A 19,490-nucleotide genomic window follows, 5' to 3' on the forward strand; every position below is an offset into this window, starting at 1 on the left:
GCTGGGCACAGCAGGGCCCACCTATAATTCCAACAACCCAGGAGGCTGAGGCTGAGGCTGGATTGCAAGTTCTAGGCCAGCCTCCATAACTTGGCAAGATCCTGACTCAAAAAAAAAAAAAAAAAAGAAATGAAAAGGGCTGAGGATATCGCTCAGGTACAGAGTCCCAGGTTTCAACCCCCAGTACCCCCCCCCCAAAAAAAAGGATGTGAAGCACAAATGGATTTGGGGACAGTTGGTGTTTATGCCTTCCACTTCACAGGCACTTTTTCCAGGAGCTGATTCTGTCAGCCTTAAAGGGGTGGGTACAGGACTTAGACCTGACTGATCAGTGAGGGCCCTGCAGGCATCTGTCAGAAATCTCCTTGTTGAGGCTGCTAAGTAAAATATAAAAGTGTGAGCTGCCAGGGGTATGTGTGAAGTGGGGCTTTCTGAGAATTTTTGCCAAAGGAAAGCAGAGAATGGTGACATCCCTTGAAATCCTGGATCCAGTCATTAAAATCACTGGAATTTTGCTGGGTGTAGTGGTGCACACCTGTAATCCCAGTGACTCAGGAGGCTGAGGTAGGAGGATCACAAGTTCCAGGTCAGTCTCACCAACTTAGTGAGATCCTGTTTCAAAATAAAAAAATTAAAAGGTCTGGAGATGTAGCTTAGTGATGATGTGCCCCTAGGTTCCATCTTCAGTACCATAATCAATCAATTAATTAATTAATGGGATTTAGTTACACAGCCCAATAAATTTTCTTTCTGGTGCTGGGGATTAAACCCAGGGCCTTGTGCATGTGAGGCAAGTAATCTACCAACTGAGCTATATCCCCAGCCCATAAATTTTCTTTTTAAATACAAGTTAACTGGTAGACATGATGGCACATGCCTGTAATCCCAGTGTGAACTCAAGAGGCTGAGACAGGAGAATTGCAAGTTCAATGCCAGCCTCAGCAATTTAGCAAGGCGCTTAAGCAATTTATCAAGACCCTGTCTCAAATAAAAAGGGCTGTGGATATGGCTCAGTGGTTAAGTGCCACTGGGTTCAATTCCTGGTATCAAAATAAATAAATTACAAGTTAACACTATCAGTTGCCTCTGAACAGGCCTTCTCACGAAACTAAGACAGAAAGGGTGAGTCCTGGGATCTGTTAGAATAACCAACAGTTTATTAAAAGCTTGCCCTGGGGCTCTGTGCCAGCCCCACAGCTGAGAGGGGCTCCCATGACTGCCCCCAGGCCCAGGAGCAGCCCTTTTCAAGGTCCTTCCCTTGTTCCCCCGCCCCAGCCCTGACCCCAATTAAAAAAAAAAAAAAAAAACAGGACAAGACGGCACAGGACGTCAGACAGCAACGGGGGAATGGAGAGACCCAGGCATCCTGACCCCAAGACCCCATCTTGATCCTTCTTTCCAAGGAAGGCCTTGCCTCCTATTCTCCCTGCTTCGGGTCCCAGACCCGCTCTGCCACTTCCCAGGTCTGGGGGCCCTGTCGTCCCCAGTCCATGGCCCCATTGCAAGGGTAGTATAGTTCTCTGAATATAATATATCTAGACCCACCCTTCCCCTCCCCCAGGGGACTAGATGAATATTTGACACGCACATCTCCCTCCTTTCCCAGGCGGTGATGGAGGGAGACCCTGGCACCATGGTGGGGAAGCAGGGTTCCCGGTCAGCCTTGGGGCACCGATACCCAAGCTGGCCTGGGGCCACTGGCCAGCCCCAAGAAGCTCATGAGATGAGGAGGTTTGAGGGGAGCTGGAGCCAACATCCTGTCCCCACCACCCTTGGGTGGGCCTCAAGCTTACTGCCTGCCAGGATCAGGCTCTGCCCACCCCTGCCCTTGCCCCACTCCTCTGCTCATTCACTCTACACTTCAGGAGTAGAAATGGGAGGAACCGTTGAGGATGTGGGAAGCAACACTGGTGCTGCGACTCAGAGGACCAGGCACTGCCGCAGCAGGGGGGCCCACGTTCTCACTGCCACTGCCCCCTGAGGCTGCCCGCCGCAAGGGCTGGGGGCTGTTTCTTAGCAGCAGCAGGGCTCCACCACGGGGTGTTCCACTCTGTGTTGGGGGCCCCAGCCAGTTTGGGGGACCTGGAGGAGCCAGTAGCGACGGCTGACGCCAGGCTGGCGGGGGCATGCCTGGTGGAGGAGGGCCATGGCTCCAGTGTGCCCCTGAGCGAGGAACTGGGCGGGAGGGCCAGGCAGGGGCAGGGGGTGGAGCTGGATAGCCCTGGGCAGCAGCCTCAGCTGGGATGCCCCCCAGAGCCATACTGGAGAAGCCCAGCCTCATGCTCTCAGCATCGAAGGCCTCGATCTCACGGGCCTGCCGCTCAAGCAAACTCCGGATTCGCTCGGAGCGCCCTGTCTGCAGGGCTAGCAGCTCTTCTTCCACCTGGGGCACCCAGAACAGGGGTTAGAGTCCCAGAGTAGGGAGCCTGCCCTCCCTACCGCATCCTGGAGGCCAAGCCCCTTACCCGTTGCTCCAGCAATGCCCGCCTCAGAGCTACTCTCTGCTCCAGTTCCCGCAGCTCCCTCTCATGCTGGCTCTCTGTGCGGATCTTGATCTTACTCTGGTAAGCATTGAGCAGCTCCAGCTCCTGTTGAAGCTGCTGCCGAAGAGCCTGGAACTCTGCCTCTTGGGTCTCATCAAGCCGGAGCTGGAGGATAGGGAGAACGAGTTTTAGGAACCTCCTCTCCCACCCCCAAAATCCTCCCCTGCCCCAGGTAGGCCTGGGCCCTAAGGTTGCAAGAAGCAGCGGTCTCAACATCTATCAAAATGGAAGATGGTCATACCCTGTGCACAGCAATTACACTTGCAGGAATCTATCCCCCAGGTATACTTGCACATGTGCTCGAGATGTTCACGGAAGCGTTGTGATAGCAAAATACTGGAAACAACCTAAATGTCCACCAATAAGGGATGGGTTAAACAAATTATGGTACAGCCATACCATGGAAAATTCTACACTGTAAAAAAAAAAAAAAATGAGATGTGTACTGACATGGAAAGATGTCCAAGAAATATTAAGTGGACAAAAGAGGTTAGAGAACTGTATGTAAATTGATTCCATTTGGTTAAAGTATTTATATAATTTTCCAAAAATGCATTGGAAAAAAATCTAAATACACTTAATCATTAATAAGTCATCTCTGAGAGGTGGGACTGGGTGACAGAATGGGGGACTGATTCTTTGCACTTCATGTGCATTTTAAGCAGCCCACTCCAGTGTTGTATGGGGTCAGTTTTTAGAACTGCAACCTTCCAAAACTGAAGTTTGACTAATTGGCCTGAGGGCCACACTCATGGTAAATTGCTCCTTGTTTACACATTAAATTAACTCAGGCCCAGGAAAAAAATCAGAGCCATTTTCCTTGGTGGTTCTTGGTAGAGTAGGCAGGATGGCTTTGTTAAGACCTTAAGAAAATACTAAAAGAAATAAAACCATTGAGAAGAATATGAAATAACATAAACCATTGTTAGTGGAGTTTACAAACAGTAAACTTACAAACGTAAGAGTATCCAGGTTTCCCATGTACACAAAGCCCCAGCTCTGTTCACACCTCCTACCTTCCATTGCCCATAACTAAGCTGGAAATAGGCCAGCCTCTACTGTGCTCCCTCCCAGGCCCCCAGGCCTCACCGCCTGTGAGCTGAGCATCTCGGAGATGGACTGGTCATACTGCTCGGCCAAGATCGCCAGCTTTCGGGTCTGTTCTTCCTTGAGCCGCTTAAGGAGGCTCTTGTGCTGAGCTTTGGGCGTAGTCTCCAGCAAGTGTGCCCGCAGAGCCTTGTACTGCCGAGTCTGGATCTTACACGTCTCCTGGAACTGCTTCTTGATCTGCAGCTCCTTAGACTGTGCAGTGGATGGATCAAGGGGAAATGGAGGCAGGGAGAGGGGAGAGGAGGAGAAAAAGGAGGAATAACCAGGGGAAAGGGGGAGAAGAGAAGGAGGAGAGGAGACAGAAGCAGAGACAGGGAGAGGGAGAGAAACAGAAAACATGTTAGACAGAGGGGGCGGGGGGAGCTGTATACAGACAGACATGGAGAGATGGGATTGTATTGAGAGAAATCAGGAAGGTCTCAACGGGCAAGAGATGTGGAGAAAACAAGACAGGTTTCAAGAGCTCATCCAGAGTTGGGTGGAAACCAAGAGGAATGTCAGAGTTCGCAGACAGGGAATCTTTAGAGGACTGAGTGCACAAAAGCAGCTTTGACCATGCAGAGGGAGAAAACATGACTTTGGGACAGCTTGTGAGCAAATACAAGAATGTGCAAAGGAATGAGGAGACTGAGTAACACAAAACACCCACAGAAGGCAGCAACACAACTAAGAACAGACAGGAGGTCCCAGGTCCAGCACCTCAAGAGAGAAGGAAGGAAAGGAGAAGCACTCAGGGAGAAATGGATAGAAGGGACTGAGACTGCTCCGTTTTGAGCCACAGAAGGGAAAGGGGAAAGGGAGATGACCAGAAAGGGCCTGACAAGTTCAACAGGCCAGCAGCTGCCACCTGACCAGATCCACATTCCAGCCCAGCCCCTATGCATTCAGGTCCCGTTCCAAGCCCACAACCAATCCCAGTCCCAGAGCCCACATAGCTCTGCCTGGCCCCTCGGCTCACCACCCTCAACTGTGGAGGGTTTCCAGCACCATCCCCCAACCCTCTAGGCTAATGCCTGATGCAGGAGAGAGATGCAGCTCCCGAACAGAAGGGAACATGTAGGCAGTGGGTTGGGAGAAAAGGCAGGGAACAAGATGACCAAAGGACCTGGACCCTAAGGGCTCTCTGGAAGGGACCCACAAACAGGAGAACTATGGGACCAACAAGTTCCGTGGAAGTTCCTCAGGGGCCCAGAGCCCAGGGCTGGTGGTGGTCATGGTGCAATGAAGCTATGAGGCAGAGAGGATGAGACTGAGGAGTGAAAGGGTTTGAGATAACGTAGATGGGGTGAAGAGGTCATGGAGCTGGGGGCCAAGGGTCCAGATTGGGGGCAAACCAGGGAGGCTAGGCGGCAGGACAAAGCAGACAGAGGCAGCCTGGGCCAAAGGTATAGTTCCGCTCAGATATTTTATTTGTGTTTGTCTTTTTTTTCTTCTTCTTCTTTTTTTTTTTTTTTTTTGGTGGGGGAAGGGGACAGGTTGGAAGGGAGACAGAAAAACAAAAATCAAAGAGGAGAAAAAAAAAAACAAAAACAAAAACATGACTCTTCCCACCCAGCGCCACCCCTGGCCCCAGGCCTGCATTGATGAGGGTGAGGATGAGCACACACACAGCAGGAACACAGCAATAACTTAGGGGGGCAGAACACAAAGTGTGACTTCTGGACTCTGCAGTGGAGGCTGGCTGCCTGTCTAGAGGTCAGAGGGCTGGGCTTAGGGGAGGGAGGGAACATACTGAAGGAGGAGGTGAAGGGAGGGAAGGACTAGGAACTGGAGAAACGTCACTGAGTTGTGGGAGATAAAGTGCTTGATGCTCTAGATTTGGGCTGCAGTTGGTTACCTCCAAGGAGGCAGGGATCGGAACTGGCGGGTCCGGGATCTCCGCCCAGCTACAGTGCTTGGAGGTGGCTGGCGGGAGGCAGGGGGCCCAAATCTGCGTTGGCTGCGTGGTAGCAGCCGAGGGATCCGACTGGGCCTTTCACCCCGAAGTAGCCCCCAGCTGGCCAATGTGTGGATGGCCCAGGGAGGCAGGCGGGAGGCTAAACCCTGGCTGGCCCGAGCTAGGCGCCAGTTCCAGCCTTTGCACAGAGCCCAGACTTTTGCCAACAGTGCTAGTGGGTGCTGAGCAGTGCGGGGATTGCCCTTCCGAGGCCCAGGGATAGGCAGACGGCTGCGGAAGCCATCCTTGTTGGTCTTGGGGTAGAGTGCAAACAGGCCCCGGTCCCCCACAGCCCCACAGCCCTGTAGGGCCCGGAAGGCCATGGGCGACAGGCGCAGCAGAACCCGCAACCAAAGACGAGAGATGCCCCGGCGCATCCGGGGGCCCTGCTGCCGCACCCACTTGCCCCCAGCTGCCAAAGCTGCAAGAGGTAGAGCCAGGCCTGGCCAAGCTAGGAGCCAGGCAGCCCCAAGGCCCAGAGGCACACCCATAAGGCCTCGGCGCCAGCTCAAGCCCAGAACAGCCCCTAGTGCAGTTCCCTGGGCCAGGAGTAGGAACAGACTGGGGGGCAGGTGCAGGGCTGTACAAAGGAGCAGGTAAGAGGCCCCTAGGCCCACCAGGCCCACCTCAAGGGCCAGCAGAGCTGCTTGCAGGCCACCTCCCCCCTGGGCTGCCAACAGTGGGAGTAGAAGTAGTAGCAGTAAGGGCAGGAGGCCAGAGGAGGAGCCCACTGCAAAGGAGAGGCCAGCCAGGAGGCCGTGGGACAGGAGTCCAGGGAGCTGGCTAGCAGGGCCAGGCCTCAGGTGTGGTGGAGGAGGCTCTGGAGGGATGTCTGGGGAAGGACAGCCATCTCCAGGATCCCTAGGGGTTCCAACTGGAGCCCCCTCTTCCTCCTCCTCCTCCTCCTCAGGGACCGGAGTGAGTGCTGGGCCCTGGACCCAGCCTAGCTCAAACTCCTCATCCAGAAGGCTCCCATCCTCCTTCCCCCACAGCCCCCACGCCCCAGCCTCCTCCTGGCCAATAATGCTTCTCTCCTGGGATGTCAGTGAGGGGACTCTAAGCTCCTCTATCTCCTCCTCAGGCAGATCCCAATATTCCTCATTAACTGGACTCCTATGTTTTTGTTGACTAGGACTAAGGGTTCCTGATTCTTCCCCCAAAATCCTCTGCTCCTCTGGCTCCAAGGTGGCCCCTTCCTTTCCCAGAATCCTTCTCTCTGGCACTGCTTCCTCCTCCTCTCCCAGAATCCTTTGGTCCAGGACTGCCTCCTGGCCAGATGAACAGGGCTGCTCTTGACTAGGGGTGCCTGTGCTGGGTGGTCCCAGAGCCCCAGTAATGGGGAGGCCAGGGGGACGCTGGCCTGCACGTACTTTGAGGCTCTTGGGTTGCTGGCGAACCTGGGCTGCATGCTTCTGCCGCAACTCTTGCTCACGTCGCTTGTTATACTCCAGTTGGTTGCCCAGTTCTGTCTGATGCTGTAGGCGGGTGAGCTCAGCCCGTGTGCGCTGGACGGCTTGGAGCTGCCGTAGCTCCAGCTCTCGGGTGGCCTCATGCTGCCGCAGCAGCAGTGCACACTCCAAGTCCTTCTGTGTCTGTTTCTTGTTCAAGTCCTGAGGCAGAAGGGAGGCAGGGCCCAGGGCCTGGTCAAGGAACCTTGCTGGTGTTTAGGAAGTAAAAGCCCAGCACTGCCTGGCACAGGGAGCTGGGAGTAGGGTAAAGATGAGGGCTTTCAGCTCTTGTCTGATTTGGGAACACAGACCTAAGGACATTCTAGTAGGATCTGTGGGGATGGAAAGCAAGAGGAGTACTAAAGAGAAGCTAACCCACAGCACCATGAGGGCAGAGGGGGAAGAAGACTCAAGAGTGACAAATGAAAAAGGAGAGGTTCTGGGAATCGTGACTGGGCTAGAGAGGAAGGGCAGGTGGGGTACCCTACCTCTCGCAACAGGTCCTGGTCCAGGCTGTGACGGGCCAGTAGCATCTTGCGCTTGTACTGTCGACACTGCAGCTCAAAGTATTGGCGCTGTCGCCTTAGCAGCCCTGCTTCCTCCTCTGCCTGGCACTGTTGTAGCTGCTCCTTCTGCCGCAGCAGCCACTCGGCCTTCTCCCGCTTGGGTGTGCTGGGGTTCTCCTGGAGCTCCTGGGTGAGATCAATAGGAGAGCAGGGTCACAGCTGGCCTGCCTGCCCACTTGGCCTGCCATCAGCCTGCCCACTGTGGCAGTCCTAGCCCACCTCCTTTAGCTGTTCCTTCCGAAGCTTGTAGGTGCGCTTCTGTGCCTCCAGCAGAGCAGCTAGCTCCTTCTTCTGCTGTCCAAGGATGTGCTGCTGGAACTTTCGTTCCTCAGCCTGGGCAGCTCGTGCCTCCTTCTCACCAATGGCCTGGTGCCGCCGGGCCAGCTTTTCAGCCTCAGCTCCAAAGCCAGCCCGCTGTGCCTCGAGTTCCCTCTGCAGCCGTGCACTGTGCTCCTCACGTTCACCCCTCAGCCGGGACTCCAGGGCCAACAGCTGCTTCTGGTGCTGTCGTCGCATCCGCTTGTAGCCACTCAGCTGCTCCCGCAGGGCTGAGTCCTGCTCATGCTCCTGGATCTGACGGCTGACCTGGGTGGGAGAGAGAATAAGTGGAGGCCAGCCCTGGCCCCATCACCTTCATGCTCCCAGGAAGATCATGGATTTCAGACTCACTGGATTTGTTCTCATTGAGTACCTTCCTCACACTTAGCTTCTCTCAGCTGTTTCCTCAACAGGATAATGGAGACATTATCAACTCATGGGTTAGTGAGATCATATGATAAAAGGCACAGGACCTCCCACAAAAATATGAACAATTAAAAATAGTTCAAAAAAACGAATAAGACAGCTAGGTGGAGTATGGAGGCTGGGGCAGGAGGATGGCAAATTAAAGGACAGCCTCAGCAAGTTAGTGAGACCCTGTTCTCAAAACTTAAAAATAAAACAACACAGAATAACAGACCTGGGCTCAAATCCCAGTTCTGCCATTTATCAACCATATGATCTCAAGCAGGTTAACTTCTCAAACCATTCTTACCTTATCTGCTACATGGGGCAATAACACATCCTTACAGGGGGCTGTGTAGACAAATTTGATACATAGGGAAAGCATCTCAAATACTTGGGAATATGAAATATTGGCATCTTCACCTTCAGTAACACAAGGAGCCAACTATGGTCCCAGGAGCTAAGCTGGGATATGGATCCTGAGATGCTGGAACAGGAATACTGGTCCTGAATGTCTTCTCCAAAGTTTGACCTCTGGTCCCATTCTCAACTGCTCTTTAGTTGGCAGAGACCTTGAAAGTCACAGACCTCTCTGTATGGTCTCATAAAACAACAAGCACTCCAGGAGCTGAATCACCAGCCACAGGGAGAGGATATAAGAACATATCAGATCTACCGACTGGCTGGCCTCTAAGGGAATTATCAGTACTTAAATTAAGCTTCAAGGGAATGTGATCCAAAGGTTTATTAAAGGCATGAATGAAAAGCTAGGTTTTATGAAAACTCTAACACCTTATCCTGTGAACTGTGAAAAAGATTGCCATGAATTGACTTTAGGAGAGGACCAAGGTTTTTCTAATAGGATTTGAGACCCACCATAGGTGCGTAGGGAAGCAGCACCTCTGAACCACAGTGGCTCATTTCCCAAATGGGATCTGACCCTCTCCCTCCAAGACAGCAGGAAACATTAAATATAGGGGTATGGGTGGGCCTGGCAGCCAATCACCGAAGTGAAGCAGATCCACCTTCCCTCTGTGGCAGAAATTCATCAAGCTAGCCTAACACCTTTCAGGAGTACCACAGCAGGTTGGATGTGACTGTGAACAAGGGCATGAAGCGTTTGACTGGCTAATAAAGCCTGGGAACACCCCCAGATGTTAATTCAGCCAGGCCACAAAAAACAGAAGTAAGAGTTTGCTAAGCTATGAATACCCAGACTGGGTAATGGGACCAAAACAGTGTGCTGGTAGAAGAGAGCAGAAGGGCCAATGAGAGAAGGCAAGAGACAGTAATAGAGAGTAGAATCTGGATTTAATCATGGGACACAAGGAGCAGCCCTTGCTGGGCTTAATTTGAAACATCCAGGTGTTAGATAAAAGGACAGTAAACCAGATGAGTGAGGATGGCCACACTTACCAGGGAGGCAGTACGGATGGTGGCAAAGTGGTCCCGGTTGCGGCAATAGGCTCGGCGGCGGGCAGAAGAGGTGGTGGAGGTGGGAGCAGGGGCTGCAGGTGGCTGGAGTGGACCTGGGGTTATCTCTGGCTGGTAGGGGTCATCATACAGGTTATCAGAGCCCTAGAGTAGTGTAAGGTGGAAAGGATAGCTGAGGTTCAGAAGACACTGGGCCCAAAGGGAGTTATCAGAGGGGACTTGTTCAGACTTAGAAAGGAGGAGCAAACAGGCTGAGAGAGGAAGAGCTGGGAACTCAGCCACTTGTCCCTCAGGCCTGCTACATACCGGCAACCTGTGGATGATGGAGCTGTGGGAGGTGACTGTGTGTTCCCCCTCCTGCATCATGGCCATCTCTCGGGCTTCAGGGCCTTCCTCTTCCTCCTCTTCTTCTTCCTCCTCTTCCTCATCCTCCTCATTGTCTGAGGCATCTGCTAGGCTGTTGACTGAGCTGCTCTGGCTGGAGGCGCTGATGGACATGCTAGGCACTGAGTGGCTACTCTCTAGACTGGTCAGTGTCCCCGCCCGGTGCATGTAGGGCTCTGCTTCCTGTGAACAGGGCGTGGGCTGTTGGGCAGGGAAGGGGAAGGACAAAGGGAGTGTGCATGGAGGTAGCACAAGGAGACAGAGGGTCTGAAGAGAGGTGGGGAAGTGGGGCTAAGCCCAGCATGGGGGTTAGGGAAGGTGGCAGGGCAAGCTGGGTCACCTCCTCTTCTTCTGGGGCCTCAGTGCCAGGGCCATTAGGTGCCTCTTGGAACAGTATCTTCTTCATCTTGCGGTACTGCAGGTTGTCCAGTTCCCGCACAGCATCCTTAGTCCTCTGGATTAGGTCCATGATGACTGTAGGTGGCCGCTCCCGGAGCACAAAGCGGTGCTGGGGAAAGAGAACACTGAGGGCTGCTGCTAACTCCCCCATAAGCCATGGTTCTTGGCATTTCCTCTGCCCCGAGGCCCATACCCACTAAGGGATGATGCTGGCCTTGTCTCAACTGCTCCTCCTCCAACAATTTTCTCCACTACCCAGTCTACTCTCCAGTCTCAAGTTCCTCCAGGAATGGCTGATAGGTAAGTCAAGAAATATGGATTCTAGTCCAGCTCCAATAATCAAAATGCTATGAAATCTTAGACATGTGACAAGGTCTCTTTAGGCCTCATATAAAGTTTCTCACAATTATAAAACAAGTAGGTCAAACTAGATAGTCTAAGTCAGTTCCCAAGTAGGGCTACTAAGGTTCCCCTAGATCTGTGAAAGCAAAGAGGCCCCACTAATTTTGCCAATTCAAAACCTAAGGGAAATCATACATATTTACCCATGATAAGGCTACACGGGCTTTGGGTTTGAATTAGAACAGATCAGTGTGGTAACCCTTGTTATCGCATGCTGACCAGAAGCTCTGGTTGGCAATTATATACATCTTTGATTAATAAAAGATGGGAAAACAAATTATTATTTAATAAATTAAGGTATTAGTTAATAAACTAAGGCACAATTATTACTTCATAAATTAAGGAAGACAAAATCTTACAAAACAGAAAGTCTATCAGGTATAGGGGCTAGAAGTGGAAACTCATAAAAAAAGTCCTTGATACAGAGGAAGAACTGGGAACCACTCGTTTCACTGAGGGTTTCTACGGCTCTACCAAGCTACAGTTCTAGATACTGTAGGCCAGCAAACACTCACCTTCAGAAGAACCTCTGAGGTTGGTCTGTCTTGAGGGATTTTCTGAAGACAGGAGTCAACAAAATTCCGGAAGTACTCAGACCTAGATGTCAGAGAAAATGGAAGACAGGTAAGGAGGGCATAAGCCAGGCAGCCTAACTCCATGGTTAACCCCTGGGCCCAGGAATCCCAGTCCTCACCAGTGTCCTGACTGGAGCACGGGGGACTCATTCTGTGCAATGTGGTATAAGGCACTCATCGCATTCATGTTAAACAGTGGTGGTTTCCGTTCCGCTAGAAAAAGGTCAAGGGGTAAAAGGTGAGAGATGGCATGTGAGCAAAGGAGAACACAGAGAACTTGGGTTCAAATCCCAGTTCTCTTGCTACATGACCTTGAGCAATGCTCATAATCCTATTCAGTCTCAATACCTTTATCTGTAAAATCCAACACTCATTCTCTCTGTTGCACATGGGTGGAGCAGGGATCAAAGAAAATAACCTACACAAAAGCACCAAAAACAGGCAGAAGGGAGCCAATTCACTTATTGGCCCACTAATACTTACTGGGTACCAAATAAGAACAAAAAACTTGCTAAATATTATGGTACAGGAAGATAAGGAAATACAAGATTCAGGTCTTCAAGGAACTGCCTTGCCTTCAAGGAACTTCCAATCTAAAAAGACTAATTAGAACTGAACAAGTAACACTGAGTTAAAGGTGTTAACTAGAGTAAGGGAGAAAAAGGTGAACATCTGGAAGGTTGACAGTGTAATGGGCCTTTGAGCTAGTACCTTCCAAGAGAATTCAGGGAATGTCTTTTGGAAAAAGGGATGCTGGGAGGTAGACTTTATATTAGAAATTGTGACCCAGAAATATGTTTTGTTATTTATGCTTTTGGCCTTAACAGTGATTTTTAAAAATTAATTGCGAATAATACCTCAGTAATAATCTAAATTTCTCTTAAAAAATTTGACCTGGTGAAACTGAGTCTACATTCCTACATTAACAATGAGCTGGAGCTAAGCCTCCCTCCTATGGGAATGCCAGTTTCTAGTGTGCCATACCTTCTTCCACAATGCTTCTCTGATACTAAGTATGCTACTTATAATTAGGCTTGATGTGGTTCCCGCCCCACCAACAGTAGAACTATTTCTCTGGATCCATGTCTCTACCAAAAGGTAGGAATACAATGAATTGATCTAGCTTTTTCTTCTATGTGACCTGTTTCTATGACCCACTGACCCTGGCCACAAATAGTAAATGGACTGTGGAAATGGAGGGAAATGGCACATCCAAATATGTGATCTCAGGCACAGGGCTTGATATAAACCAAGGCAAGAAAGTGGGAAATTTCACAACCAGGGGATAGATCCTGTGAAGGAGAGAGCCAGCTTCTAGGAGCAGAGCCCCTTATCTGGTATAAGGAAGGACCCCATCAATGATCCCCACTGGCTTTAGTCTTGCAGGCAATGAGGAGTCATTGATGGCTGAGTAGGGAGTGAAATGACTACACTGAGCTTAGGCAAATCTCTCTGGCACCAGTATTCAAGACAGACTAAAAGGGAGAAGAAACCAGTAGTAGAAAAGAGCACTCCAGGAAATTATTGGTAAGAGCAACTAACAGCAACTCTTGGACAACTGGCAATAAGTTGGAAGTTTTTACCTCATTTAATGGTTGCTTCAGTAATGTGGGATGCAGGGATGAGAACCCTGACATGGCTTTAATAAGTGCTCATGAACTCACTTGGGCCTAATTCTTGAAACTTCTTACTCTTCTGCATTACATTGCTTCAGTCGCCCATGCTTGCTCTTCTCTGTACATGCTGCTCTGGAACCTTCTTCCCTCTACCCTTCCAGCAGCTATTATTTGTCTTGTGGGTCTGTTTAAACATCTCTGCTATAAGGAGGCCTTCCTCAGCCCCTAAACTAGGTCAAATCCATTGTTTTATGTCTGTACCACTCCTGGAGCTTCACTATTCAACTTTCATCACACAAAGAGAAAACATGTCTGGCTTTCTCAACTCAAATGTAAGTTCCATGAGGGCAGGAACCTCACTCACTACCATGCCCCCAGAACCTAGCACAGTGCATGCCACACAGTGGACACTCAAAGGAGTGATAACTACTACAAAATATTTAGGTCAAAAAATTGGCAGAATTTGAGAGTTGCTTGAATTGGGAATCCATGGTAGAATCAAAATGTACAGAAGCTTGGAAGGCCTTGGGATCCCATCCTCCTAGGATGGGGATAATAACACAAAGGAGAAGAAAGAGGATAAGGGAGCAGCCAGGAGGACATCCTTACCCAGCTCGATGCAGGTTATCCCCAAGGACCAGACATCTACTTTGCCATCATACTGCCCCTCATCCATTGCCAGGATTACCTCCGGAGCCATCCTGGGAGAATTGTCAGGAGAGAAAGGCTTTAAACCACCCCAGCAACACCTACTCCCAACACCCCAGCTTTCTCTACTTACCACCACTCTCACTCACCAGTATGGGGTGCCCACAAAGGAGTTGGCAGGTGCCATGATGGACGCGGAGCCAAAGTCCCCCAGCTTTACTAAGCCTGGCTCTGAGAGAAGGATGTTTCCAGCTTTTACATCCCTGCCAGAGGCAAAGTTCAGGGATGAAATATGTGTCTCAAGGCAGGGGATTTAGCAGTTTCGAAGAAGACTATAACCCAGTAAAATGAGTGGTGTCAGTCAGATGATAGTACCCAGCCACTGTCAGTACTCCTATACCTATGAATCATGTTGTGGGAGTGCAGATACGCCAGGCCCTGAAGTGCTCCGTGGGTCACAGCTGCAATTTCTACCTCCTGAAGGGGCTTCTTGTGCACTGATGAGGGAGGGAGGGAGGGAGGGAGGGAGGGAAAATATCAAGTTAAGGAAGCTCACATTTAGAACTGGAATAAACTCCCTTTGTCCCTCCCCTATAGCTTCTCTGTTCTTTTTGATCCCCATATATTGGCTATCTTGTCACTTACCTTCTAGAAGGTCTGAAGCTGAGCCCAGGCAATATTCCATCACCAGCTAAGGAAGGGGTAAGCATTAGATCAGAAAATCCTGACCATTCCTGGCCCAGCTCCCTTAGGCAGAGATTGAAAACAGAGCTTCCTTACCTATCTCTGACTTAGGCAATACCCCATGAGGAAGGGCAACCAGAGAAAATGGGATGGTAGTAGGAGAGATCCTATAGTCAGGCCTTTCCTAGAAAGAGCCCAAGACACTCACTACTACTCCCATCTGGATCCCTTTAAAGCCCCATTCAATCTCTACCTCCTCAAGCCCATATGCACTTTTCTGGCTGCTAACAGTCTATTTCATTCCTTGGACCAACCTCTCCTTTTAGATCAATCCTGCTACTCAAGGGCTGGCCTTAAGAATACAGTAGTCAGGAAAGACTTTCTCCTTCCAAAGATCTTTGAACAGGGCGCATTTAGACTGGACCAGGACAAGATAAGACTGAGTAGGGATAAACATTAGGACAGAGTACAAGAGCCAGCTCACCCAAGCCGTGTGCTCCCTCAGGTAACAGCCCCGGTACTGAATGGTATTGGGATGCCGGAGCTTCTGTAAGAACCGCACCTCCTTGATGATGTCCTGCCATTTCTAGGAAGAGGCCAGAGTAGAAGGAGGTCACCCAGTATGCACCTTGCAACTGGGGTTCCCTCCTAACCAAGATGGTCTTAGTGAGCCTGACTCACCTCATTTGATTGCTTTCCGCTATAGGACATCTTCTTGATGGCCACCACCTCACTATTCCGGACATCCCGGGCCTAGAGAATCAGACCAGAGGGTAGTGAAGACCCCCACTGAGCACAAGGCAGAGAAGGCTTGCTGGCTGAGTTGAAGAGGGCAGGGAAGGTTAGAGTGGCGTAGGAAGGCTGTCTAGAGGTCTGAATAGAGTCCTCTCCCCTGCTTTACCCTCTCAAAACCCCACTCACAAAGTACACAGCTCCAAAGCTGCCATGGCCAATTTCCCGGAGGTCAGAGAAGAGCTTTTCAGGGTCATCCTTGAAGAAGAGTTCAGCTACATCTGGGTCCTTCAGGCTCCCGGCCCGGCCCCCAGCTGGCATGGCGGCCCCTGGGGCCCCTGAGAGTGGGGCCTGGCCTAGAGAATAGAGATGGGAATCTTAGAGCAAGGACGGGGCCTTCTGGAAGAGGAAGGAACCCCCTCAAGTTCCTGCTTTCTCCTCCCCTCATTCACTGATGAGGGGGAGGCACTGCTGAGGAAGGGCAAGGGGAGATTAGGAAGAACATCAAAGCTCCAAAAAAAATGAAGTTGCCCTGGCAACCAGATCACGGGGGCCGGGTCCCTGGAGTCCCTAAAACTGGTAGGAAGACTCTGGGAAGCTAAGCATCCTCTCACCACTCTCAACAAGTTTCCATTTCCCTATACCTGTTATTTTCCCTCAAAGAGAAACAGGCCTCCCTGCCAGATCCCCACATGTCCTGTCCCAAGTCCCAAACCCCACTGATTTCCATGTACCTTCCTCTTCCCCTTGATGTTGCGGCCCCCTCCTCCCTCAACCTCTCACACCCTGAAAAAGAACAGGAAACAGCCAAGCCGGAGATGGTGGAAATCCGGCCATTGTTGTAAGTGGGGACTGGCTCATGGGGGCCAAGAGACTCACTCTTAAAAAAGGGTAGAAGACACTGCAGCAAGGAGGAGTTCTAGAACAGGAAAGACAGTAATATAAATGATATCTGGCTTTGAGGGCCTCTCTGGGATCTGGATTGCCCCCCTTATCCAGTCCAACTGCTTGAGCAACACACCCAAGTACAGGCATTTACTGGGTACAAACAACATTTACTGGGCATGGATAGTAAACGCCTCACACACATCATCTCATTCAATCCTCGCCATAACCTTATGAGGAAAGTATTATCATTACCCCTTTTTTACAGATTAGGAAACAGGCTCAGAAAGGTTAAGGGACTTGCCCAAAGTTGGTCTACCACCACCACCACCACCACCACCACCACCACCACCAGGCTTTCAGAACAGCCCTATGAAACCAGCAGGGCAGGATCAAGATCACCATTTCCCAGGTGAAGTCACTGAGGCACAGAGGAAAAAAGAATTCTCCAAGGTCAGAGAATAGGACCTTCTCCTCTTATCAGGCCTGCATGCTCAATATTTTCTCAGCTTGCCACTCCAAGCTCAGCCACCCTCCTGCAGGAAGCCTCCACTGACCAGCTTTTGGGGAAAGTTCCCAGAATACTCAAACACCCAAAGAGAATTCCTGGAGGGCATTAGAACCAGGACCTTAGAGGGGCTTCTAGGGGAAGTTCCTAGCTAAACACTTATCAGGATTTAGGCACAAAGAAGCCTTCATCAGAGCTGGACTCCCAGGGCAGAATTTTAGTTACTTAAAAGCACCCAACAATTTAGCATGTAATTATATTCTGTCATGCATTGTTTCCTGTTGTGTTGTTAATTTTGTCTCCTCAGCCCAACTGGAAGCTGGAGGGCAAGGAGGGAGCCTGACTCTCCAGTGAGCCCCCAGGGTGCTGAGGGCTCAGAATAGCCTGGGAGATTGATTGATTGCCCTCAGCCCAGCCCTCAGCAGCTTCCAGGCTGCTCAAAGCAGGCCCCCTTCTTCCTTCTGCCAGCAATGGTGCCAAGCATCTCTCACCCCACCGCACACCCACACGCAAAGGCAGGTGCTCACAACTTGCCAAGGGAATCTTCCTGACCTCTTTACCAGCACTGAGCCCAAGACTGACAATCCAAAACCCCAGGCCACACGAAAGGGGTGCCAGCCATTGGCAAAACATCACACAGGTCCTCTTCCTCACAATAACAAACATTTGAGCAATCATCAAGATCTGTGCTAAATCACAACCACCCTTTATCTCTGCCCTGCAGACAAGGAACCCCAAATCTGCCTGTGTTTAAGCTGTACCACTAGCACATCCCATCTGCAATGTACAGCAACAGGGCTTTGAATAAGTTCCTAATACTTCTCGGTCTTCTCTTACATTAAATGGATTACAGCATGGGACTGTTGTGAGATTTTAATGAGATCTTATACTTAGGAACACTATGCAGACACTCAACATATGGATTTTTCCTTCTCTGCCCCCAGGGTTGCCACAAGGCTTTAATCCTTTGGGGAATTTGGCTTTAACTGTTAAGAGAAGCCACTATGGCCCTCATTTATTAGAACAGAGAGCCTTCTTAGAAATCCAAGCCAAAGACTGGGATCAGGGTAAAGATGAAGGTCACAGTAAATACAAAAATCCATAAGGCAGAGGCAGGAGCCAGAGCCTCCAATCATGCAAAGCTCCTGAGTATAGCCCTCCTGGAAAGGAAGCTCATTTCATTCCCATTTTTAAATCTCACCTCAATTCATTCTCCTATGGATCCCTGGCCAAGCCCAGGTCAGAAGAAAAGAGATAGCAAGAAACAGGTATAGATCAAGGGAGCAAGACTTGATGGAGTTCTTGGGTAAAAATCCCCATTCTGACACTATGTGACCTTGGGCAACCTCTCTGGGCCTCAATGTTCTTAACTGTAAAACGGGAAGACAGCAATAAAGGTGAATAGTGGTGGTGTCACATGAGAATGGGTGCAAAAATACTTTGTAAAGATAAACCCACTGACAAATAGATGAGATTATACCATCATAATAAGAGGTAGAAAAGAAGGTAACTGTAGCTGGGGGAGTATTGCCAAGCGCCCCCTCCCACCCACACTTCTTTGCAAGGACGAGAAACCCAACCAGACCAAGCCTGAAAAGCAGATAAGCAGACCCACCACGGGATTCAGAGGCATAGGAATCAACACCCCAGAGCAGGAAAAAGGGAATCATGGAGGAAAAGAGGTGGCTGGGAGAGGCAAAGTGAACAGGGTGAGAGGACATGAAGGCTGCAAACCCATCTGATTAGCTCAATCACCCTAGGGCGTGACCCCTGCTGACATCAAAGACCCTGTCACCCACCTGGGTTCCCCATCAACCAGGCACAATGAAGGAAAGAGGAAGTGGCAGAGGGTGGCAACAGAAGGCAAGGCTAGGCAGAGGCTGACCACTGACCAGCCAGGCTTCCCCATCCTGAGGAGAGAGCCCATCCAGGCCCAGCTTCTCAGAAAGGATCACCCTTTCTTTTCAGTGCTAGACACAGGGACCCGCGCCCCTGCACCCCATGTCTCACCTGGTAGGGGTCACTATGGTGCCCCAGCGCCTCCGCTTCCGCCTGGAGTCCTCCAGCGGCTCTGCCAAGCAGGGAGAGGGGCAAGGAGACCTCTCCCCTTGCCACCTCTTCCTCGGCTTTCGCCCTTCCTGAGGGGCGGACCCGGGAAGCCTCCCCTGGAGGGGAGGGGGTGACAACCTGATCTGACCTCGCGGTCCAGTCCTCCCCCAACTCGAGGGCGACAGTTGCTGAATCCCGGATTTGATTGTGGGGTATGAACCCCGAATATTTGCACGGGGATAAAATGAATCCGATATTTGAACACCTGGGGAATGAACCCCGAATAGTGGTGCACGCGGGGGCCTGAACCCCAAAATATTTGAAATTCTATAAAACAGAGACCCAGGTTTAAAGAGGTTGGGACTCGAGTTCAAGCTACCTGGAATATGAGAACTGATACCTGGGTATCTGAGAAGCAAGGGGCCAAGCCCGGAAATTTGGGACCCAAGGGCCTGAGCCCCAGGTCTTCGGCCACCTACAGGGGGCCCACCCCTAGGACGTCCGGCAGCACGGCCCCACTCACGCCGGGGTCCGAGAGTGACAGCCCCCACTCCCGCCCTGGACTCCTCCCTCCCCCCTCCTCTCTCCGGAGGACTACTGAAAGACTGTAGCTAAGGCGCTGATGACGGTCCCCGCGCCCTCTCTCCCTCTCCTCTTCTCCGTCTCAAGCCTCTCTCGGCACCACAGCCCCGGTCTCGTCCCGGTCTCCCTCTCCCTCTTCCTCCCAATTCCAAGATGGAGACCGGGCGGGAGCGCGCAGGCGCGGTAGGGACGCAGGGCCAGGGAGGGCGGGGTCCCAAAGAAGCAGCCCCGCCCCTCTTTCCTTAAGGCCGGTGCCCGGGAGCCAG

The 19,490-nt window shown here is 51.1% G+C and overlaps 1 protein-coding gene across 5 annotated transcripts; it reads right to left on the bottom strand.

Moving 5' to 3' along the window:
* Positions 1 to 1,176: 1,176 nt before the first annotated feature.
* On the bottom strand, positions 1,177 to 19,358 carry Taok2 (TAO kinase 2). Of its 5 annotated transcripts, none has more exons than XM_026380921.2 (19): positions 18,604 to 19,358; positions 15,390 to 15,556; positions 15,150 to 15,221; positions 14,953 to 15,054; positions 14,430 to 14,475; positions 14,185 to 14,281; positions 13,934 to 14,047; positions 13,746 to 13,837; positions 11,640 to 11,733; positions 11,461 to 11,542; positions 10,485 to 10,652; positions 10,067 to 10,327; positions 9,743 to 9,904; positions 7,823 to 8,188; positions 7,526 to 7,729; positions 6,960 to 7,199; positions 3,633 to 3,845; positions 2,466 to 2,648; positions 1,177 to 2,383 (listed from the first exon to the last, which is right to left on the bottom strand). In XM_026380921.2, the coding sequence occupies exons 2-19, from the start codon at positions 15,519 to 15,521 to the stop codon at positions 1,862 to 1,864; spliced, it is 3,150 nt and encodes a 1,049-aa protein (XP_026236706.1). In that variant the 5' UTR covers positions 15,522 to 15,556; positions 18,604 to 19,358; the 3' UTR covers positions 1,177 to 1,861. The 5 variants fall into 5 exon arrangements, with proteins under 5 accessions (XP_026236706.1, XP_026236705.1, XP_026236707.1 ...); XM_026380920.2 differs by having other exon boundaries at positions 10,067 to 10,345; XM_026380922.2 differs by lacking the exon at positions 1,177 to 2,383 and adding an exon at positions 2,785 to 2,890 and having other exon boundaries at positions 2,556 to 2,648; positions 10,067 to 10,345.
* Between the last annotated feature and the right edge of the window lie 132 nt (positions 19,359 to 19,490).

Source organism: Urocitellus parryii, chromosome 9 (genome assembly GCF_045843805.1).
Source record: "Urocitellus parryii isolate mUroPar1 chromosome 9, mUroPar1.hap1, whole genome shotgun sequence".
NCBI lineage: Eukaryota > Metazoa > Chordata > Mammalia > Rodentia > Sciuridae > Urocitellus > Urocitellus parryii.